The sequence below is a fragment of the Mirounga leonina genome, unplaced genomic scaffold, assembly GCF_011800145.1.
Source record: "Mirounga leonina isolate KUSES-001 unplaced genomic scaffold, KU_Mleo_1.0 Mir_94, whole genome shotgun sequence".
Lineage (NCBI taxonomy): Eukaryota > Metazoa > Chordata > Mammalia > Carnivora > Phocidae > Mirounga > Mirounga leonina.
Genome location: NW_023270855.1, coordinates 20,872,631 through 20,897,656, shown reverse-complemented (window position 1 = coordinate 20,897,656; position 25,026 = coordinate 20,872,631). Strand labels below are relative to the sequence as shown.

General features: G+C 42.1%; 1 protein-coding gene across 2 annotated transcripts in view; it reads right to left on the bottom strand.

Moving 5' to 3' along the window:
• Positions 1-3,287: 3,287 nt before the first annotated feature.
• EIF4E3 (eukaryotic translation initiation factor 4E family member 3) overlaps positions 3,288-25,026 on the bottom strand; it is a 40,264-nt gene continuing 18,525 nt past the window's right edge. For both annotated transcript variants that reach the window (XM_034998717.1, XM_034998718.1), the window contains exons 3-7: positions 15,532-15,626; positions 13,962-14,022; positions 11,293-11,359; positions 7,752-7,907; positions 3,288-3,376 (exon numbers count right to left, since the gene is read on the bottom strand). In XM_034998717.1, the coding sequence (XP_034854608.1) occupies positions 3,330-3,376; positions 7,752-7,907; positions 11,293-11,359; positions 13,962-14,022; positions 15,532-15,557 (357 nt within the window). In that variant the 5' untranslated portion in view covers positions 15,558-15,626 and the 3' untranslated portion in view covers positions 3,288-3,329. The remainder of the gene's footprint in view (positions 3,377-7,751; positions 7,908-11,292; positions 11,360-13,961; positions 14,023-15,531; positions 15,627-25,026) is intronic.

The following is a 25,026-nucleotide window of genomic DNA, read 5'->3' as shown; positions in this document are numbered from 1 at the left end:
ATGGGACCTTCTAGGAGCTGGGCTTCTCACAGCAAAGGCCCACCTCCTGTCCCAATAAGGTTATTTTCAAACACCCAAGTGGAGCATCGTTTTAGTCGCTGAGAGTCGGAGGGAGAAAATGAGAGGATACCTGATCATGTATGGGCATATCAGTGGCCAGACAGGATCAGGTATGTAGTGCTCGATTGGGGAGCTGTTTGGGGGTTAGGTTGACAGACTTTTGACTGTTCTCAGTTTGAGGAACCTGGACTGGGTATGTAGCCTGCAGTCTCTAATGCCCAGCTCTATCGCTTGCTACCCCATGTCCTTTCACGAGGGACGGGTTTGGTCAAGGCTCTGCTAGTAGCTGGCAGGTGTGTCTACTACTCAATGATACCCAAAGTTTCGTTCATCTGTAAGGTCTTGGAACTGTGTGTATGTGTAGGCATGAGCTGAAGTCAAGAAGAGTGTTGAGAAGGAGTCGAGTTAAACTATTTAAAGTTTTACGAGAGTCGTGTTTTTCCTTTTGCGTTTTCTTGCTGTCAATTTTACCATAAATTTAATAGCCACATTATATCAAATGTACATGTTCACTGTAAACTATCCCCTCGTTTCAGAAATGTGGAAAAGTCGGGCGAGGAATCTTTAAGTGGAGTAGGTCAACACTTCCGGGATGTGCTTACAGAAGAAAAGTGAATACAGAGACAAGTTACTTTCAGTGGATATTATCTGTCCTTATGAAACGGGTGTAACTTCCCCAGTGTAAGCAAGCCATTGTGATCTAACAACCTAGAATGGGGCAATGGGAGGAGAAAATACATACTGGTTTCCATCAGAGACCCTGGCTCTGCATCCAGACCTAAGGAAGGACAAAAGCGAGCAAGTCAGCGCTGTGACTTCCATACGGCTCTCTGTAGAGAGGACAGGCTGCACCTGCAAGGTCCGGACTGAAAAATCAGGATCTTCCTGCAAGTTGCCACCACCACCCCCACCCCACACCCCCAAGCATGGGTACACTGCCCTAAACAAAAGTCACATGCCCCAGAAGATATTTCCTTGTATCTCAAAAGAGTATTAGCTTCTTTAATCCAAGAAGGTAATGAGAGGTTTTTAGACTGATTAAATCAGATTAGTTCATACAAAGTCTATTAGGAACTAAATATTCAATTAAAACAATTTCCAAAGCAAAATCTGACAAAATCCACTCTTAAAGTAATTTAGATAATAGGTTCTTAACATTTGGCAAATTAAATCCTTCTCACGGTTGGTATTTTCTGCCGGGTCAGAAATAGGTGCAGAAGTTCTCTGGGACAAAAATCTACTTTGTGCGTTAAGCCATGTGCCACGATCATCAACAACAGAAACTCGAGAACACTAATGTGAGCCTAGCATTCCTATTTATTTTTTTTTCTTCAAAGGCTACATACATGCAGAAGCTGATCATGTCATCACAATGCTTTAAATAAAGTTCAAAAAAAAAATAAAAATACTTCAAATCCATTTACTTGTGGAAATATATATGACAATTAAAATGAAGATAGGTCAATCATCCTTTTTCTTCTAATCTATCAGAAAAATATATTATAAAAAAAGAATTTAACTTCATGGTCAGAATAATTTTTTAAAAAATCCTTGACGAATAACTTAAAAATAAGTTGGATGTTAGTACAATGTTTAGAGAAGCAAGTTCCAGGCTTTTGAAAAAGGGGTCTGATATCCTTATACCTCATTCTGAAATCACTGAAGAAATTCAGTTTAGAAACAAAGGAGTTTTTTAAAACTACAATCATTGAGGTTATGATTGATGTGGTTAGTAATGCAAGTGAAGGGCACAACTTTTATAAATAGATATCATTGAAGGTCCTTTAAAATGTTTGAATGGAGAATTTTATTTACAAACACAGGCTGGAGGCTTGAAGTGGCCCCACCTCTCTCTGCTGGTCAATACTGCAAGAGGGATTAAAAATCCTGGGTACAACGAAGTTCTGAGCACTGGGCCCTTTTTGTGAAATGTGTAAGCATGCACTAGCTCCCTGAACTCAGGAAAAGCTAGCAGGAGGAAGTGTCTTCAAATGGCCCTGCTTTTTCAGGTAAAAGCAGTAGGGAGGCTTGGCAGAGTCGAGAGAGGGGAATTGGCACATTTTTGAAAGAGTCTCAGTATTCCAGAGGGTGGCCATTTCCTTCTACTAAAACTGGTATTTCTTTGGTAACATAATACAATATATATCAACAATTCCAAAAATTAATACCAACAGAATGCACTCAACGTTCCACTTTGCCAATGTTCACATTCATCCTGGAAATGAGATTTACCTTGCTGCTCCTAAATGAAAAAGGCAGGGGAGAGCTGCCCAGGCAGGAGGACCATCAATTATTGGAAATGACATACAATGTGAGCAGGAAAAAGGGATAATCTAACAAAGTGTGTTCGAATGGATTTGGAAAGCCCTAAGTGGGCACACACACCCAAAATTCAGAAGCAGCTTTAATGCAAACAATTAAAATATCACCACCTCTTCAAATCAGAAATACAAGGTCTCCTACCAGGAGAAATCTATTGCTACCACTCTATGCCTATCCTTTGAAAAGGCCAAATTGAAATTCGGATTAGAAATACTTCCACAGAGGGTGTGAAGACCTAGAGTTGGATTTATATCCTGAAATACTCAACTGTGATTATAGTTTTCATGTTCAGCAACCCAACTATTATTTTCCTTTTATCGCAAAAAAAAAAAAAAAAGTTTAAAAAGGAAAAATAAAAGATGTGTGTGCTGTCAGTGCAAAATCAGATTAAGTATGGTTTTTCTTTTCCCTGGGATAGAAAAAAACAATGCCCAGTGCACAGTGTGAAGGAATGTGTCACAACAAATAATCAAGACAGGTTTCATCAAGCTAGTATTCCTCCAAGTACAGTGTGGTTTTCAAAAGCAGTATTGTCACGATTAGGCATATTCTCATTAACTAGGTACAGCAGAGCTACTTAAAGGGAAACCGATTTCTTGTGCCTCGATGAAAGGGGAGTGTAGAAAACAATAATTAGACTGAATAAGGAAATTTGAAAGGACAAAAAAAAAAAAAAAAAAAAAAAAAACCCAACCCCAGAGGAAAAAAAAAAAAAAATTTAAAAGGAAAAAAAAAAAAAGCAAGTAATGTGATGGTAGAAACCCACACAGTCCCCCCCCACCCCAACTGCCACTTTGAGCCCTAATTGCCCCATCTGCAAGGACAGAAACCCACTCTAAATGGACCAGCATCGAGCTTCGGCAAGTCTTCTCTTCACTCTCCCTCCTGTTAAGACCGTTTCCAAAACCAATCAGCAAAGGACAAAGAATTCTTTACAGAGTGTGCAATTAGTGTTTTCCACGTCCACCTTCAAAAGCATGATGCTCTTCATGGGCTAAAGGACAGAAAAAAACAAAAAAGAAAAAAAGGAAAGAAAACTTTAAGCAAAGGATGGGGCAACCCTTCTCTAAGGCATCTCATTCAGTTTCCCCAAAGGCTGGCAAGAACGCAAATACCTTTTTGTGCCAGTAACTGTTAGCTAAGGCGTGCATTTCCTGAGAAACGTAATCATGAAAATTAAAACAAGGAATAAACAAGCAATGGGCATGCTGCCTGTTTCTGCTTGCTGTGCCGAGAGGATGAGTAATCCCCACAAGCTGATGAAGAGAATATGCGGGGCCTCCAATGCTACGGGGGTGGGGGGGTGGGGGGATTGCTCCCCACGGGATGCATGGGGTGGGGGAACCCAATGTTACCCACACCAGGGCCATGCACAGACCTATCTTTAGAAATAAAACAAAACAAAAACAAAGCAAAGCAAAGAACAACACAAGGGGGTAAGCAATCCTATCACATCCCCCCACCTCTGAGCACCCTCTGTGGGAAATGAAATTTCATAAAACGGATGGGTCTTTTATTTTTTCCAATCATGTTTTTAATTTTTTTTCCCAGTCCTATTGTCTGGCTTGCAAAATCACTAATTATAGTTAGGGACCCTAGAATAAAAAGCTGCACTATCAAAAATATTTTTCAAAGACTTAAAGTGTTATAAAGTAGAAGTGGGAAACGAGACATTCATAATATATATACCACTTTCTCCAAGGCAAAAAAGGCCAAGTGTGAAAGTCCACTTCCTGGAATCTGACTAACCATCACCATGAAGCAAGGGCAGATCCTCTTCTCTTGAGGGGAAAAGTCACTGCAGCTTGGGTCTGATAAAGCTGAAGGCAACTCAGAATTCTCTGTGCTTTGTCTCCCTACACCCTCCCCCTATGGGCAGTGAATGACGTCCTGGGAAGGCATGGATGGGCTGGCCCATTTCACCTGTCAAGCCCCTTCCATTTCTCTGTTTTTAATATAGACTAAATTCTTCAGACTAGTGTCTAAAGGGGTGAAGTGGTGGGCAAAGGGACCATTTTCCCTTCAGGATCATCCTGGATGTTCACCCCAACCTGTTCTTCACTTGGATAAAACCCTGGCAGAAGCATACCTACAGCTCCCAGGGTTACCGTGCATTGGCCAAATTCCTAAGGAGAGCCTACAATCCCAAATGATTGAACTGAGTGCTTCTCGCATGTACAACTTTACAAATATTTCACTTTTTTTTTCTCTTTAGAACAGATTTTTAGGGTCGGTACCGAAGCAAATATGGTCTGTTCTGCAGTAAAATATACAGTGCTGCAGGGTCAAGTGGAGGAAGCCCAGACCTCTTAGCGACGCCAGGCTCCAAGTGATAAACCGAGAGATTATGGGCTGTCCAGAGATTTTTATGACTCTGAGTGCGAGGGACAGTCTGTGGTGGTCATGGCTGAGATACTGAAGTCCTGTCACTGTGATGGGCTATGAAGCTAGCAGAACAGAACCTTCAGAACTGGGGGAGTTCTGTGAGACAGAAGTTCTTTTTCAGCCTTGGGTGAGCCTTGGTGGAAAGAGAAGATAGAATTCTCGAAACCAGGAGTCAAGAGAACTTGCTCCGGAAAGGGGCAGAGAATAAATATTTTACGCTTTGCAGGCCACACGGTCTCTGTCCCAACGATGAACTGTGCCACAGTTAGGACTAAGGCAGCCATTCACAGTATGTGCGCAAACGGGCACTGCTAGGTGCCAATACACTTTATCTATATATGGACACGGAAATTTGAATTTCATACAATTTTCATGTGCTACAAAATGTCGTTCTTCCCTTGATTTTTTCCAACCATTTAAAGATGTGAAAACCATTCTTAGCTGCAGCCCCTACCAAAGAAGGCAAGGAGGGGGCAGATTTGGCAAAGGGTTCATAGTGCGCCAACCTCCGCTCTAAATAATTCTCACATCAGAAAAGATGCCATTCAGCTGCTCTGAAGAACGTAACAGAATGGGTGTGGGGGGAAGGGTAGCACTGCGGTGGGGGGAGGGGTCTCTGTGCACTGTGAGTGTCTCCATCAAATAATTAATCTATATCCAAATCCTGTATAACTTAACAACAGCCCACTCCTCATCTCCCCTGCTGGAGGCCTTGACCGAATACGCTTGGGCTCTTTCTACATAGAAAATCTGCCATGTCACCTGGCTTCTGTATACTTGTGAATACTTACACCAGGATCCTATTAACAAGAGAGAATAAAAGCATGGAGTTGGCCATTCCTAACTTAGCTCACCCTACGACTGTTCTTCATCATGCTGTGATGAAGATTTCTGCCCAAACCTCATTTTTCCAAATCAATTCTGCAGCACGTGGTGTATAATAATCCTACTGAGTAAAGGACTGCCTGCTTTATATAAAATAAAGAGAATTGCTTGTTTTTTCCAATTCAAATTTTTATCTGAATAATCTTTGAGTCTTTAAATGTTAATTTATGCCATTAAAATATGGATTTCTTCGGAGACCCTAGCCAGTTCTGCATTACTCACAAACTTCACAATGGCATCTATCTTTAGGTCATCTATTCAGCTTGATTCAGCTGGCCAGGTTGCCACTTCTCCCCTTTATTTGGCTTGCCCTCCCCCTCCCCCCAAGCCATCACAACAACTAAGCAGTGACTCATCCTTTTTCAGTCTTACCTGAGTATTACCACTGCCCTAACAACTAGGCTAATCACTGTGAGGCTTAATTTTCTAGTGAAATACTCCTATCATCTTGGACCTGCTGCTAACCGTGTTACTTGGAAATTTAATCAGAGAATTTTGAAGTAGAAGGAACCTTGGAGACCATTTAAGACCAACCTCCTCAATATTTTGATGAGAAAGTAAAAGGACAAGAAGGTGTGACCTGCTCGAGGTCACACAGTTGAAGGGGAACAAAAATTCAAAGTGCCTGACTTGATGATTCCAAATTGCTTCTCTCCTCTTTTGAGTCAAATGTGGGGCTGGTTCAAAGGTGGTAAAGAATGCTGTAGCCCCATTCATAAATGGCCCTGAAATACACTTCCTTCCAGAGAGTTAGTCTTGTGAAGTAGAAAAACAAGAAAAGACCCTTGGTGACCTTTCAATTAATATCTGGGTTGAAAATACAACTAATGTTCCCCAAGGACTGAAAATTGCATCTACAAATGTGCAATTTCCACACTGCACAGCCAAGAATCAACTTCTGCAGGGCCATCTTTCTGTCTCTTTTATTTAAACTTTCATTTAAAATTCAGAAGCTCAGCACTTGCTGAATATCCTCAGCAACATATCAGTCTTGTTGCTTAAAATCTAAATCATTTGGTCTGTGATTTTATGATTCCTTTGAGGGAGGCCTTTGTTTTAATAACTTCTATCATACCAAGACAATCCCAAAAGAATATTTGATTTTTTTTCTCCTTTTTGGCAAGGGGTTGGGAAAAGTGAAACAATAATGGAGTGTATTCCAACAAGACTAAGATGCACTCCCCAGCCCACATCGGAAGACCCCTGGATTCAATAATACATCATAGTTTAATTGGGAGCCTTTTATTTTTCTTTCTTAGTAATTGTAAAATAATACTTATCATCAAAGGCATCTTAGAGTCAATGAAATGCCACACAGTTAAAAAAAAAAAAAAACTGGGTTACTGACTCTTGGAATGGTTTGGAAAACAGGAATTTATCAGATGTATGTGTAGGACTGTCAATACTTTTCTTGAACTCACTGTTAAAAGTGTAACCTGCAGTTTGATCTACCAAACATTCGTTTAATAGCACTAAGCTGTTTTCATTATGAAAAAGATGACTTTTTCAAAAGAGCACACAAAAGCAATGAACATGAATCATGATGGGAACAATGGGTCCACACACCTATTCATACTGTTAACATTTCACCACTGTGCGTGAATTCTCTTTCGTTCTGTGTCACGGCCTTCCATAATGAGGAAATATTAGCATTTCAGTAGAACATTCAATCACCCCTGCTCTCAGAACAAGAGGTTCTCCACAAATACAGATGTTATACATTATAAATTCCTGTTTATGAAGGGATGATTGAATATCTACCTGCCAGCTCATATAATAACATTTTTGTTATTATTGCTTCAAATAGAAGGTAATTTTTTTCTGAGAATGACAAATTTAAGATCAGGTTTAAATTTCTGAAATAACAAATACAATACGTATCACCTTTTCTGAAACGTGTGTTTAGGGGACAATAAAATCGCATTTTAATTTCTTGAGACTGAACTTTTTTTTTTTTAACACGTGTATTTTATTGCATTATTTTCTGGATTATAGAATTTTGAGTGATTCTGCCTTCACCTCATTTGCAACATAGTCTCTGTCTTTAAAAGTAATGATAGAATAAGCTAGAAAATAATAACTGAAAATAAAGCACTTACGTTTATAAAATACTGCTTTAAAAGATATGTGGGGCAGAAGTTCATAGATCTTTTCTAACACAGTCGCTTCACCCACTAAAGAGGCGTTTACATTCCAGACTTGGACAACATCTTCCCGGTCCCGAACGCTGACACTGACTCCTATTACTTCGTCATCTGAGGGGAAGGCGGGGAAGAAAGAAATGAGTGATAATTCCAAGTCTGTCTGTATTGTTTTTTTAAGCACTTATCGTCTTAGCTTTAAGTTATGGATAAGATAATAAGAAGAAGGTGGCACAAGAGAACACATAATAAACACTGTTTCTAAGGGGAACCGCTGGACAAAAAGCAAGTTAGTGGACAAAAGCTGCAACAGGTACATCACATTTATCCAGGGACTTAGATAAACATCATGTTCCAGGCAAATGAATTTTCCAGATAAGTAATTTATCCTTTTTTAACATGTTACCAAAGCTTTTTGACTTATTTCTTAGTCTGTTTTGATGAGACTTTTTCTAAAATGGGTTGCATAATGCTCTGTCCTCTGAAAGCCAAGTGAACTCAAATGAGCTTTTCCTCGATGCTTGACTGTCTTTGTTAAGAACAGCAAGTATTTCTCCTGACTTCCTGCCAAGTGTTCAGAGATCGTGGGGTGGTTAGTGCTATTTGCCTCAATACTAACTGGACCCAGACTGTGTGTTCCAAGCTGCTCTTTCCGGTTTTGTGTGGTTTGCTTGTCTGCTCCTTCCCTTTTCATTCTTTCTGCTCTCCAGTGCTTCTCTCCAGCCATTCCCCTTCAGGTTTTGGCATTTTTGAACTTTGGGCTAGAGAACCAATGACCATCTGTCAGCACTGTATATAAAGGGACAGTAAATATCTTCTGAGTGTGACTCTGCTGTTCTAGTACTTCTGTGAATGGACATTAAAGCATTCATCAATACTGATTAATGTAGGTCTTTCATTTATTTTTAACTAAATTCTGGGTTGGGGGACACTCTGTAGATATTTGAGAATGGTGGCTAGATAAGGAAGGCTCTGTACCATCATATGCTTCCTTGTACCCACTTTGTGTCTGTTAATTTGTGGCAAAATGACAGGAATAAAGGGTTTTGACTCCCACTTTATGTGCTCATGCCACACCAATGAAACAGGGTCAGCTCTCTGTACTTACATGCTCAGCACCTATAAGTAAAATGTGAAAGATGAGCATCATCAAAATTTGGAAATTTTGCTTTAGTTAATATGCTTTTTCTAATTTGCCTGATTTGCTCTAAATCTGTGCATCTAAATATTTATACCATCAATTTTTCCAATTGTCTTCTGGGGGTTAAAACACTCTAGTATTTTGATACAATTTAAAAGAGGGCATGTCTAATTTACTAAAGGAATTCATCTTTTGTAAAATAATTCCTTTGTTTCCTCCTTCCTTCCCTCTCCTCCTTCATTCCCTCCCTTCTTTCCTTCTAAATGTGTATGACTTGACACTAAATGATGCCATTTATTTCAGTGTTTGAAAACAGGCAAAATCAGCTTATGGTATCAGAAGCCAGATTGGTGACCACCTTTGGAGGAAGGGAGGGCAAGGAGGGATTCTGGGAGGTGAGTAATGTTCTGCTTGCTCCCTGATCTGGATGCAGTTATGGGGATCTGTTGACTTTGTGACTATTTATCAAGCTGTACACATTACAATTTGTGTACTTTTCGGTATTTATGTCACATTTAAATCAAAATTTCCAAAAAAATAAATAGGACCTGATCCCGGCCATCCCTTAGCCAAGAGAAACATCGTTGCGTCAAAAATTTGTTTTAGTTCAGGTTTCTTATTTTTGAATTTATGTCTTCAACGGACACTTGCTCGAGCTCACTACCAGAACTGCTATGTGAATGGAAAATCTGCGAGTGAAGAGGGAAGCCCCACGCATGCCATTCTCATTACCCTTTTCAAGAATGGCCATGAAGACACTAGATCAGCCTTTCAGGGAAACAGCGGCATTCTCCGGTCTTTGGGGATGGCCCATTTCTACACTCTTGGCCAGAGGGTTTTAAGTGATGGCTGCTGGATCTGCTGAGCTGTCAGCATTTCAGTTTGGCTTGGCTTTTGGTAACTAGGAGGCTCTGACTAGCATAGGGCTTTCAGAAGCGCATGGTCAAAGGCTGCAACTCTTATGCAAAGGCAGATCCATCAGCAATCATGTAATATTCATAAGTAGAATCGACCAGCAAAATCCTAATTATTTTAGGGTGCTGGCAGTATAAGAGCTAGGAGGAGCCGCTGTTTAAAGATGGGGGAAGCGAGGCCCAGAGAGACTGGCTGACTTGCTTCAGGTGGTAGAGTGGGGGTAGTGGAAGAGCTAATGCTTAATAGACAGTTAATGGTGCACCAGTTTCCTAAGTCAACCACGGAATAACAGGCCTTCTTTACTCAATCCTGCCTGTTTATTATTGGACTATTTTCCCGGGTTCTGGAAACAGGAATAATTCGCACAGGAAACTTCCTCTCCCAGGGATTAATGTGTTTATAATTATACCTAGGACGCATTTTTGGCTCCATAATGTGAAGTTGCTAACTCTTCTCTGTTAAAACAGAAGGAATCTGTACTTTTAAGACAATTTCATCTTCACCCGGGTTTTGTCTTAAGGGAATGAAAGCTGGTGAAATAAGAAGCAAAACAAAAGGAGAATTATGGAAACTGCTAGTAGGTGAATTTGAAGCTTGCCATGGCAGTGACTCAGCCTCGGGGTGCCCCCCAAAGATAGTACCATCTAAGACATCTGGGGACAAATTAATCAGTACTAATTAGCTAAGAAAAAAATTTTTTAACTGAAAGCTGAACATGTAAAGTATTATTCTAAATGTTAGCTCAGAAGCCTTCTGAAGGAACTAGCCAAGAAGAAAACAAATTGTTAAACAAGCAATTCAATTCTTCTCCTCTTTGAGTGGTTTCATGATAAAAACAAAGCAAAATAAAAATGGACTTACAGAGGCTCTGAGAAATTCACTCAGTATCTGAAAATGCCTGAGGACCTTCTATCTGAGCTTCAGGTGTGGGGTTACAAGTCCCAATGGTGAACCTCTGTAAGTCTCTTTGAGCAGGGGCCCAAGAGCAGGACAGGAGGAAGGGAGAAAAACCAGGGGGTACAGAAGGGACTGTGCTGGCCTAACTCCACACTCCACTAGACACCACTCACCCCTCGGGAAGAACTGGAATGAGCAACCTACCCTAAACTGTATTAAGAACAAACCAATACCAAATTTTCTTTTCTTTTTGCCTATTGATTTTGGACAGATGTTCATGGACACTATTAAGATGAGCTACGTGGGGAAAAATATATGCACATATACATATGTACATACATATAACACACACATAAATATGTACATGTACATACACATATGACATGAAATGCCATGATCACATGAAAAAAGCCTGTAAGTTCAGAGTTACGGAGTAAAGAACTTCGAGACGTGTTAAAAGTCAAACACGTGGAAACAAATGCTTCCAAATGACAAGCACAAGCCAAGCACACACGAGCAGGCGACCGACGGCGTGAGCTTCTTTACCTGCAGCAGCATGGTCTGTGAACTGTTCCCCGATTGTCGCTAACAACAACTCTTTCCAAACTGTGGACTGGCATGGGAAAAGAATGAAAAACAAAAACCAAACCAAACCAAAACAAAACAAAAACAAAAAACAAAAAAAAACCAAAAAACAAAAAACAAAAAACAAAAACCAATAACAACACATATATTTTTAGACAAGTATCTTCAGGAGCTAAACAAGTCATATTTTCTTCAGCCTCACATGCACTGTGTTCATGCCCATTATTTGGAGCCTGCAGACGTCCCCGGATCACGGGTGTCAACACTCACAATGGTGGCATATACTGTATTGTTTTACAAGTAACTTTACACAGATAGATACGAGGGATCCAAAGTCACAAACTTTGTGTCCATAAAACTTTGTGTCCAAAGCTACAAAGTCAATCTCTAGTGACACCCTGACGAAGTTCAAAAGAATGGGGTGGGTGGGTGGGTGATGCTTTAAAATGATTTATAATGTTCCAGTGCCTTTAGCTTTCACTGATTCAAAATGTATCTACTGATTATAGTTGAATGCTATTAGTAAAATCCTTCTCTCCAGTACCCTCCCTGCCCTCTGTTTTTCTTGCAGTTTATGAGATACTTAAAATGTTACCACAGGGATGAGCTCTTAAGGAAATTTCTGGTTTAGTGAATATGAGAGACTTGCAAATTTCCATCCACTGGAGCCAGACCGTTTACATCAAGGGGTAGAACTTGATGTGTGTATGCATGCATCTCTCCAGAAGAATCAGTTCATGTTCCCATCCACCTCCTGCAAGTGAGAAACCTGGAGGCCCTTCTACCCAAGATCTACTCAGGCCATCCAGTCAGCAGCCAGCATGCACTCAGGGGTAGCTGGAGGCCTAAAAGTTCTTCCAGTTATCCCCCCTCAAAAAGTTCTTGGTCCCATTTAACTTCCTTGCCAGAGTTTACAGGCCCTAAACTCTTCCAGAATTGGATTTGAATCCTGCCAGGCTGCTTAGTCTGTGAGTGGGCAGGTTATCAACCCCTGGCAACATCAGTTTCCTTAGTCGAGCAGGGAATAACAACGGGCTGACCTCCCAGGCTTGTTGTGACCATGAAATTAGCCAACAAATGCATTCAAAGGGCTTAGCATTGTGACTGCAGTGAAAAAAGCTAACAGATAAGATTGGTTCCATATATAGCTGCATGTTTGCTCCATGCCAGGTGCTCACTACATATTAACTATTAATAATAGTGTTTATTACTATGTTCTAATAAACTGAAAGCAGCCTAGCTGAGTTTTTAACCAAGATGATAGCAGTTAAGCACCGTGAGCTTTCACTCGCGGGGAGGATTTTATTTTCCCTTTTCTAGATGCCCCCTTTGGCTCCACTGGTCTCCCTTCTGGAAATCATCCTCTCCGTTCTCTATGTCCCACCTGCGGTGTCTTACACCATTCATGATGAAGTTGAGGGCGTTGCAAGGAAGTTAGGGCAAAGGGGAAGTTCCCTCCCACGTTGTGACGTCAAACAAGGTTGGCCCACCAGGCTCCCAACCGACAGTGAGTGAAGAGGACATGAACGTGCTATTATCTGTGACTGCAGATGGCCAAGGAGAGAAAGGGGCAAATGTGCCCGTCAGCTACTGTTCACCACACGCTGACATCACCATTGTTTCTACCAGAACTCAAAGGCTGGTGTGAGTCAATAAAGCACATGAAAAGGAAACCGTGCTCTCACTGAAATTAAAAACAACTTATGTTCTCTCCTTTTAAAGGTGGGGGGCAGGAGGAGCTTTGCAGGCCTTGCCTGGTTGTTGGCTCCCCTGACATTTTTTATGAAAGCCAAATAACAGGCAAATCCTGGAGCTATGCATCTTGATGATAGTCTGCATCATTAACAAATAAATCTGGTCACATCTTTAGGTTTGTGCTTATAGGGAAATGACTCAAACCTATGGGTCTCTGGAGACATTGTAATTCTTTGAGCTTATCCACATGAAAGAAACCATGAAAAGGTGACTCGGGTAGCTTCTGCCCTTTCATCCATTTTCAAAGAAGTGCTTTGGTTTCCCAAAGCTTAAGAATGGGTTCAAATGTTCACTTTTAGTCAGCATGATGAATTTGAGCCTATTCTAGAAAATCTCGGTTTCTGAGGCTTGGCCACTAGAAACCAGTTGTCTCAGCAGGCCATCCTACCAACCAGGCTCTTGTCAGTCCCGCAGGGAGGCTGGGCACAGCCTCACACGAAACCCTCCCCAAATGATAAGATGCACGGCCTCCCAAGCATCCCCTGTCTCCGCACCAAGTTCAGTGGAAGAAGGACAAGCCTTTGGTGGCAGGAATCTGCTTCTCACTATGTATACCAACTTCCACATGTTAGTCATGGCTGGTGAGGAAATGACTGCCATCATCAGCCTTTCTGTAAAGTTAAGAAGTGTGTAGCTCTTCAGAATTTAGGATACAGTCCCACAGCTGCATCATTTCTATAGAGAAACACAATACTACATTTTCAAGGTGACACTGTGGGGCAGAAAATCATGAACGTCAGAACAGAGTTTCTCACCCCCGGTCCTGTTCTGAGATGACCAAGTGGGCTGCCTAAAAAGCACAGGAGGCTCACCATATGCAGTCAACAACAACCCCAGCCATAGCCAGTTCTAGAATAGGATCTGAACAAACGTACCGTGCTGTCCTTGGGGACTTTCATCTTCCACACGCCACCCTTCGCATTACTCTCCTCTTCCCTGGATCAGAGACCGAGGTTTAAAATTATACTCAAGGATTAAATGATTCTACATGCGTTTAGTTTAACCCAGATGACATTAAAAACAACAAACAATGGAGCATTCTTCAATAAACTCTCCCTCAGCCCTTTTACTGGAAAAGGAAGAAGAGGAAAGAAAAAGAAAGGGGGTGGAGATGGGGAAGGAAGAAAGTGGGATTCAGTGGCCACAAGGTCAGGGGTGGCAATGGGTGACCAGCTTCTCACTTTCAGTGAGGTGAGGTGGTGATGAGAGGTTCCCTATGCTATCTGGGGATGGACAAATTAATACAAGTACTTTACATGGGTAAAGGCCTTTATGTTTCAGTACCACATTCATGGCATTGCCTCATCTGATTCTCATATCGACCTTGCACTATATGCTTAATAGGAGACTCGGCCCCTGTGGTGGGCATCTGCCATGTTTTCCTGTTTAGTATCTGCTTGCTCATCTGGTAAAAGTACCCCAATTTCCCTTCAAGGAGCTACTTGTCTCCTACTCTTACGTCAGACCCATTCCAATAGGGTTGATTCCTCATCCTAGCCTCAAAGATGGGCTTATGACCCAGGTTTGCCAATGAAAATACTGCCTCTTTCTAGTCCTTGTGATTGGCCAGTGATGTAGAGGACCCACAGTGGGCCAATGACAGCCAGCCTTGGCATCTTATGGGGTCTGGTGAAGGCTGAGATTGATACATTTGTAGGGTGTAAGACTGCAGCTCATGAGAGCCATTCTGCCACCACAAATGGGAGAGCCTGTCTGAGAAATTACACCAACTCAGAGGAAAGCAAAGCAAATCTAGTGGAGTGCATCAGATTCCTAAAAACATTTGAGCGCTCAGGTATGGCAGAAATAAGCCCTACCAGTGGACATCTCAGTTACTTAGAACACTCGAGGGATATAAGAATTTATTACTAATTGGGACTCCAGCCTAAGCAAACTGGCTTATTATCTACCACCCTCACCACTACACCAAGCTAATAAAGAAGGATCCCTTCCTCTAGACACTGGGCCATGACCTGTCTTCCATACTTTCTATGGGGTCCACGTAACAGATGTCTCTGAGGTTCAACTGTACAGCAGACGTGGACACTCCATCTCTTCCTCTCATCTCCCACCAGCCTAGAAGGTTTTACACCCCACTGTTCAGGTCATTATCATGCAAATGAAAGAACAAACCAAAATACAGCAACACCCCATACAAAGAACTGCATCATAACTTTGGCGTACAAACAATGACCTATTTTTGGTGAGACCACAATGGGGTGTTCATTGGGGAACACTGAGAAACCTACTCATCATCATGGAGCCCAGGGTGAAGGGGAAAGTAGGCAGCAGCTTCCTTCATAATTTAGCAAGAGCTAAAATTACTTTCCATCATTAGCAGGAGAAAATGACTTTGGCATTCCAATTTGGCATGAAGTAAATATTTTATGAGGTTCACAACCATTTTCCTCCCACCTTAACCTCAAATTACAAGTTGACACTTACCAAAGTGGTCGCCTCTCTCCTCTCATTAAATGATAACTACATCTCAAAGGCAGGCTAGTCACAGGAGGGATATTATTGTACACACTCCAGAATATCTTCAAAAGAAAAACACTTTGTTTAATATACCCAGTATTGATTTACTATGCCACTAGATTATAAAATTAATGCATTAAAGAAAAAAAAATCAGTTCTCATTAAGTCCTATCCATTCGAAATAGATTTTCTTTCCAGTCATCTTTCTAGTTTTCTGCTAGAGAACATAATATAGCATTAAAGAATGTTCCTTGCTGATGCTGGGCCAAGTTCTTTGCTTCACAGGAAGCTATGGTTATTAAGCAAACCTCCCTATGCAACGTTTCTCCATGTAAAACTGGTCAAGGACTTTGCTACTGACTTTTCCGGCAGGTGGATGGCATCTAATACAGACCTGAGTGCTGAATATACGTAGTGAACCATATTTCCTTATAACACAGACTGCCTTCTTTCTAAGCCCAGAAGGAGACTTACACTTTGGATTAGGGGATGGCTTACAGAGGAGGAGGCGAAGAGAGATCACCTTATGCACTCTCTCCTTTCTTTTCCCCTCTAGAAGGAACAGGGAACAGCTCAAGTTACTGAAGCAACAAGTTGCCCCAAATGTAGGACTGCATGTTTGTGTCCTCCCCAAATTCATATACTGAAACCCTAACCTCCAATGGGATGGTATTAGGAGGTGTGGTCTTTGGCAGGTAATCAGGTCAGAAGGATAGAGCCCCCACGATGAGATTAGTGTCCCTACAAGAAAAGAAAAAGAACAAGCCCTCTTTCTCTCTCTCTCTCAGATAGCCCTCAGACATGGCTATCTGTCTATAAACCAGGAAGATGACCTGTACCAGAACCCAACCATGCAAGCACCCTGATCTTGGACTTCTAGCCTCCAGAACTGTGAGAAACCAGTATCTATTGTTTAAGCCCTCCAGTCTACAGTATTCTCTTATAGCAACAGGAACTAACTCAGATGAAAGGTGGCTGGTGGACAAAAACAGATTATATAAAAATAAGAGAATAAGAGTAACAATAGTAAGAGTAGTTAATAATAGTGGCTTCAGTCTATGAACTTTTACATATGCATGTCATCTATCCTACCGACAACCTCATTAGGGGGCACAGTTCTTATTCTTATTTTATACATAAGGAAACACAGGCACAGAGACTAATCTAAGAGTCAGTGTTTGGTATGACCACTAGGATTAGGACAAGGATTGGGTTTACAAATAAGAAAACCCGTCCCAGATTGTTTGGAATGGGCCCTCGTACCACTACATTATGAACTCTACACACAGAATTACTACACAAACAAGAACTATCACTCTGTGTGGTAGGGTAAGTAAAGGGTGGCTGTCAGGGTCTCCTAAGTAGATCTGAGGAAAACAGCACAAGCAACAGAACAATTAGAAAAATAAATCCTAGGGCCTCTGCCACAGAGTAACATCAGTGGAATGAAATTTTATGTACACTGAATGATAATCCTTAGGAGTTGTTCAAGCCTATCTGGTGTAAAAATTAAAGCCCAGTTAATTGCAAGGAAAGCAACAATGAAATGTAAGATAAAACTCAAGTCAGAAAACCACCTGACAGTAGACTGATCAAGAATACCTTGATCCCTTATATTAAAGTGGTACCACATAGGGAATAGCCGAAAATAGGTTAGTAGTAACAGCAGGTTCTCAAAGAGGTGTATCTGTCCTTAGGGAGGTATTTACCCGATAAATGGTTTGCTATTTGTGCAAACGATAACATGACTCCAATATTGGTCTGTGGTGTAAGAACAGACAGATGTGGGATTTGAAGCCAAAGAGTTGGATTCCAAAATGTGTGCTCTTAACCACCATGCTATTCCCTTTGAAAATATTACTGTATGTTTTAGGCACATCTTTCTCCAGTTTGGAAGCCATGGACCAGGTCAAGGAGTCACAGAATGAGGGATGCCTGCTGAAGAGGTCTTCCTGCCAGGAGATGCTCTTTGCCACGCTGAGTATGGTGGTTAGCTCTAGTCTGGGACTTCCGTGATAAGGTGGCAGTGATCTGTGTAGAATTTATGGATAAAAGTACGCTAGCATAAAAATCCCTGCTTTAACTAAAAGGACTTTGGTGCTGTTAAATGTCAAGCCTCCTAATGGGGCACCCAAACCAGAGCACCTGCCTACCCCCCGCCCCCGGCCCCCGCCGAAGTTCTCAGATCCTGGCATTTCACCAAGGGTCTTGAAAAGCACCTTGAAAAGAACACCACAATGCTCCTCCTTGTCCAAAAAGAAAACACTCTCTAAGGATCGTGCTAAGGTTTGTAGCTTTAACAGCTTCTCTTGAAAATAAATAGACAACTGATTTTTTAGTCTTGGCAAATCTGACAGGAGGAGATTACAGCCCAAGAAGACGCAGCAATAGACTGAATTCTGACTTCAGGTACTTATGAAGGCACATCTTTACACGTCTGTGCATGGACACAAAACAGAAGCAAACTATCTGGCAACACCACTGAGAAGAGCCTCATTCAAAAAGCACGCGGCCCTAAAGCCGTCTGTCTCCTTGTGGCAAACCTCATCCGATATGTGGGATATTTGTCCAATTAGTTACCCACGGTAAGCTGCAGTCCAGAAGCAGAGAATCCTCCTTCTGACAGAACATCAGAAGGTCTATAGAGGGCCCCTGGGGGGCTCAGTCGGTGAAGCGACTGTCTGCCTCCGGCTCAGGTCATGCTCCCACGGTCCTGGGATCGAGGCCTGCATCGGGCTCCCTGCTCAGCTCTCTCTCTCTCCCACATAAATAAATAAAATCTTTAAAAAAAAGAAGGTCTATATAGTAGCTTGATGCTCTGTCACAGGCCTATGTCATTCACCTCACCATGTAGGCATTTTATTATCTCCTATCATCATAAGAAGGGTGAGTACAGTACAATAAGGTATTTTGAGACAGAGAGACCACATTCACAACTTTTATTAGAGTTATAATTGTTGTATTTGACAATTAGTTATTGTTGTTAATTTCTTACTGTGCCTAATTTATAAATTAGACTTTATCATAGGTATGTATGTACAGGAAAAAAACCTACTATGTATGGGCTTCAGTACTATGCAGTGTTTCAGGCATCCACGGGGAGGTCTTGGAATGCACCCCTGTTGGATAAGGGGGGATGACTATATACATGATGGTGAAACAGCCTGAGGAAGGAATCCAGCATCACACAGCTCCTGAGACCCTCCTCCTACTCTGCAAAAGTAAAAGGGCTATTTCACTGGAAGCTTGACAATCCATGATCATATTCTCTGTAACAATTTTTATTTTTGTTGAAAAACCTAAATTTTACTATAGATAGGAACTTGCAAATAGATTTCAAAAGCCTAATGGCTTTTATAATTAATTCTTATAGTTAATTCAAAGTGGCCTGCAAACAGTAGATTGGAGTAAAAGTCAGCCCAACGTTGATAAATCATAGCTAAGTGCTTTTTTCAAAAGCCTGAACAATCCCCCTTGGACGAGGAAAGGTATAAAAGTCGGGCATCAGTCATGTGGGCAACATTTGCAGGCACCAGTTATGGGCATGCACTGTGATGAGCTCTTGGGGGAACAGAGCTGAACGTATGAGGGCCAGCCTTGCCCGGAGTCCACACCTTGGTGGGTAAGTTCTCAAGCATCATTCTGGCACCCTCCCTGAAGAATGGAGACAGGGCGGATGGCTGTCCAGTGGAGTTGTAAATCCAAGTCTACCTGGATTTAGGACCAAGGTTCTCAGGATCACCTTCACAGCTCATGGAGCCCTTGCAACCCAATTTCCTCCTCTACAGTTAGAGTAGATACAGTTATTGCATTGGATAACTTAATGATTAAAGGTGAAGTGAGAGTTTGTGATATGCCTCAAGTAAGGAAGCAAGGTGTGGTTAGACTCACTAGACAGACAGTGTGACCACTTGATAAATCCCTAGTCTACTAGTTCTTATGGGAGCAATTATGCCCCATCTGATAGTCTTCTGCCAAATAGATAATCATTCATTACCAGGAAAACTGACAGATTTCCCCCTCATTTTTCTACTGGAATGTTCTGAAGAAATGAGAAAGAGAACATACTTGAAAATACTAGTGAAGAAAAAAATGCCGTGTTGTGACAGATGAGCAGGTGTAAAATAAAACAAAAACACCCAGTAAACACCCTCCCCCACCAAAAAAAAAATCCCACCAAAATCCAGACTTTCTTCTGAGGGTCATAGCACATGAAGGAAGAGAATATTTTTTAAATAATAAGCAAGTATTTCCATTCAATAGGAATGGATTTCTAGTTGTCTGGAGCTTGCTTCCCACCAACTGAGTCAATGATATTTGTGGGGAGGACAGAAAGAACCCAGAACAAACAAGGCAACAAGGGAAGAACTTAAAGGATGTTTTTAACTGACAGCAGACACAGTAGGCTGAGAGCAAAGTGCTTTTGATCTGCAAGAGCTGGGTACTTGAGAAATGGGTTTTGTTTTGAATTCCAAAAGGGCCTGACTTAAAGAGAGAACCAAAGTTTGGAGGACTGATCATCATGTAGATAAAATAAAGGATAGGGTGTTAGGGCAATCTCTCACCACATAGGAAGTCACTGAATAAATCACAAAGTCTGAATTGGGGAGCTAAGTGGGATTCAAACTTGAGAGGCAAGAGCCCACAGAAAAGCCTGGGGAAACACATCAGAGTCGTGTGCACCCTGCTTCCTGCATAAGGCCCACTGGTATATATTTCTTTATGAATGTTACTACTTTTAAATTCACAGGGGCTTCAGAAAATGGAAGTGAAAGCCCAAGAAAGTGGTTGGACTCGGAAGCTTATATGCCATTATAACAAAGGGTGATAAACTGTGAAAAGTGAATGGATAAAGGAAAAGGGGTTTGGGGCCCCTTACAGGTGGTCCGTTGGGGGAGGTGACTAGGACATACACGGTAGAAACGGTTGTGGAGTAAGGTTTGCTCTGCAGACCCAAGTGACAAGAAAGGGGGCTACCTTTACAAATGGAAGTCTACGCCACCCTTAAAAGGGAAATTTATGCCTGATGTTAGGCAGACAGGAGAGCAGAAGGCTCCTCCTCTGTCTGCTGTTTTTCAACTGCCCTTAGCTTGACAGAATTCTTACGTTAAAGTGGCAGTTTTGGGGGTGGCATATTCTGATCCCCTTCGGAGACCAAGTTTTACATTTGAAGTGACTAAATTACTTTCACTGTGCAAGATTTCATTTCCCCCTTCAGCCCCCACCCACACAGTGGCCCCCAGTGCCAGCAAGCCATCAGAGAGAGAGGATCATGGGTAACCGGACTGCAGTTCTATTTCCGCACAAATGGGCTGTGACTATAAATGTCGATCTCGTTATACACATCATGAATAAATTAAATGATAAAGAATCCCGTCTTACTCGAAATTAAGTCTGTGTTCGACAGACCTATGAGGTAGACCTGGCTGCAGGGCCTTCTGTCTCTTCAATACGGTGAGTTTCTCTTTCTTACCTCGGTCCCCTCCCTTCACCCAAATGGTTCATTCCAGGTCGTTCTATTGCAGGATGCCACCCACTGTGAGCTGCCCATCTGTGTTCAAAATCTGAATCAATCTTCACATCATTCTTCATTACCAGTACTGACCTATAAACCTCTCTTTCTGAAAGGGACAGCCCTTACTCCCCAATGATTTGGAAGGCAATCTGTCGTCCTAACTTAATGATCTATAACAGCACAACAACTTCACACCTTCTGATGAGGGATGATGTCTTTTTTTTTTTAAGATTTTTTTTTTTTCTGCGAGACAGAGAGAGAGAGAGAAAGTGAGCATGAGCAGGGGGAGGGGCAGAGGGAGAAGCAGACTCCCCACTGAGCAGGGATCCCGATGTGGGGGTTCCATCCCAGGGCCCTGGGATCATGACCTGAGCTGAGAGCAGACGCTTAGCCGACTGAGCCGCCCAGGCGCCCCGGGATAATGTCTTGCTATCACTGGCAGGACACAGGTACAGAAGGAACATCTCATAATTTTAACAGATTGTATGTATTTTTGATGAAGACTTTCCGTTTATGGTAAATGATGCCGGATATCCATTTACAGAAGAAACATGGAGTTTCTGTATTATGTAAATTTAGGTAAAAAAGTCAGCCAATTTATGGGAAATACTGGGTAGAACACAGCCCAAGTGGGACACGGTGTGGCAAAATCTTGAAGGGGATAACACAGAAGACCTAGGTAGGGTAGAATGTGGCAGAGGAATGAGTTTTCAGGGGTGGAATTGCTGGGGTTTGCGGTAGCAATGCTGAAAGGGAGTGGGGACGAGGGAGCCCCTCCTTTGCAAATCATATTTGGCAGGTAGATCTTCATTCTCCCACAAGTAGAATCAGGCCTGCTCAGAAGCTGTGTTCTATTCTGTACTCCATCCATTTAGGACATAAAAACACAGGAGAAATGTGGAAAATTTGGAAATGTTTACAAAAGAGTAAAAGGAATCAATAAGCATCTGGAAAACACGACTAGATGAAAAACGGAATTTTCCAAGAAAGGCAGGCAAGTAAGAAATAAATTTAAATCCAAGCAAAGAGAATTACTGTTGGCTACAGAGAGTGTCCTCAGCAGGGGTCAGTGGGCAGTGTGGAAGCACGTGCCTCCTCACCCCACCCCCCGCCCCAGTCAGAGCAGAGTGAAAGGAAAAGAATTGAACTAGAAGGGGCGGGAGTTCTAGTCCCTGAGGCATGGCAAGATTGGCTATTTCCACTGGATGTTTTAGAGCACTTACCTCTCAGCCTCAGTCTCTGCAGCTAATAAATGGGAATAACAATTCCTCCCCCGCCCCCATCAACATCTCTGATTTGCTGAAGGGCCTCAAAGTACAAAAAGACACATTATATCCTTCTTTATAAAACAGTCATTAATAACACAGGATTCTCATATTTCACCCAAACAGAGATGGGGAAAAAAAAATCACAGACACGAGGGATGCAGTTTTTTAGAGCTGAAAGAGCGAGGGTCCAAGAATCAGCACATAATCAACAGAATAAAAACACAGGGGAAGCAAAGCACGTCCTCAAAAGACTTAAAAACTGGCATCAAAGCCAATTGTTCAATACTCAGGACTATTCGCAAATGTTTAGGGCACGTACAGGCTGGAACCCCAGAAGTTATTGATAAGTTAAACGTGTTTTCATGAGTAGGGTTGGCAGCAGGGACAGAATTGCTTGAAATAAATCATCGAAAAGTAGTGGGGCACAGCTGTCTGATAGAAAACATGACCGAGAACAACACAAAAAGATGCTCCAGAAGAAGGTGGTGAGTAATGGCAAATGAGCCTGTTATTAATATCTGACCCCACTGTGTGCTTTTGACTTCCTTGTGCCATTTCATTCTCGGGGGTATTGAGATTGTTCCCGTCTTGGAGATGAGTAAGCAGATACAGAGAAGTTAAGCAACTTGCCCGAGCTAGTAAGTGGCAGATACGGGATAGAAACCCAGGCAGTGTGATGACACTACACCCTCACCCACATCCTCGCCCGTCAACGGATGACGCCAAGGGGTAGCATCCAACACCACTCTAGTAAAAGCTGCCAACATCTGAGTACGAAGTGCCAAGCACGACTAAGAACCAGAGACAATCTCATTTAACCCTCGCTCAACCTTAGGGAGTAGGCAGCGTTATTCCCTCAGTCTGACACATAAGGAAACCGAGGCGGACAGAGGCACATCAGAGATATGAAAGAACTTCCTGACCACTTAGGGCAGTGTTTCATTATCACATCCTCTCCAGCCCACCCCAAAGAGCCCTTTTTTCTAATTACTCCATTGTGAAATGTTAATAACATAGCAAAGTGGTTTATTTGTTTATGTACTGGATATATATCTGTGCTTTATGTATAAAAACAGTAGGATTTTTCACCCCATCAAGGATCAGTTTTTGCCCCCATTGAGAATGGGGACTACATCTTGAAGGATCCTTATGCAAGTAGTTCTGTTGTGGTTTAGAAAAGTGGTTCATTTGTTAACTTCTCATTCATTCCTTCAATTCTTCAGTATGTACATATGTATGTATGTATTTATTTAAAATATTTTATTTATTTATTTTAGAGAGAGAGCGAGCTCGTGGTGGGGAGGGGTCGAGGGAGAGGGGGAGAGAGAAGCCTCAAGCAGACTCCCTGCTCAGTGGAAAGCCTGACAGGGGGCTCAATCCCAGGACCCTGAGATTATAACCTGAGCCGAAATTAAGAGTTAGCCGCTTAAATGACTGAACCACCCAGGCACCCTAATCCTTCAGTACTTATTGAGGGGAAGGAATAATAGACACAGTAGAGTATGATACTGTGTGATTCCATTTATAGGATGTTCAATAAAAAGCAAAAAGATATATAGTGGTAGAAATGTGAATAGTGGTTGCTTCTGGAAGAGAAGGATGAATGGAAGGGCATGGAGGAACTTTCTGACGATGCACATCTTTTTATCTTGATCTGGGTTATGGTTACATGTCTGCACACCTTTGTCAAAACTTATCAAACTGCACACTTATGAAATCTACATTTACTGAAAATAAATTATCTGCCAGTATAGTTTTCAAGAAAGTATTTCCTAGTATGTGCCAACCTGGGTACTCTAAAAATCGGTCCCTGAAGCCCCTGTTTAACTGGCTGCTGGATGCTAATGCTCTGTGGTCACACAGGGTCAGGGAAACAAATGGACGCCTTGATCCGACTTTACCAATGTCTGTCCTGGAATCCCAGGCAGAGCTCTGAGGACCCGATGTCATAATGGAGTGGAAAAAGTCTATTGAGTACCTCCAGAAGTCAAAGGGATCTAAGAACTTCCAGGTGAAGACAGCCTTCAAAATCAAGTGCTCCGAGGTTCATACAATGATGACTGCTGGGAAAGAGGTAACAAAAGTCTATAACGTCACTGCAGGGAAGAAGCCAGGGGAGGCCTTTCCTGGAATTGGAGAGCAGTCATCCCCCTGGACAGTGGCCCACATGCTGTCTTGTGACATTGCTTGTACTTGGCTCCGCAGGATTATTTACAGCAGCACTGTTCTTTTGCTTTCCACGTGCTTATGTCATTTTCCCAACTAGATCAGAAATGGACTATGGTCTAGACTGTGTCTTTTTTTTTTTTTTTTAAGATTTTATTTATTTATTTGACAGAGAGACACAGCAACAGAGAGAACACAAGAAGGGGCAGAGGGAGAGGGAGAAGCAGGCCTCCCGCGGAGCAGGGAGCCCGATGCGGGGCTCGATCCCAGGACCCCGGGACCACGACCTGAGCCGAAGGCAGACGCTTAATGACTGAGCCACCCAGGCACCCCTGGACTGTGTCTTTACACCTGGCTCAGTGGCCATTCATGGCACCTTACCACCAGACTCCTGGGACTGCAAAATGGAGAATACCAAATTTTCTGAACCAGACAATGGGAGTTCTGAAAAAAGGGTCTTTGTGCTAGTTCTAAATGTGAGAAACTGCCTAAGGGACACAGTCTAGATGCCCA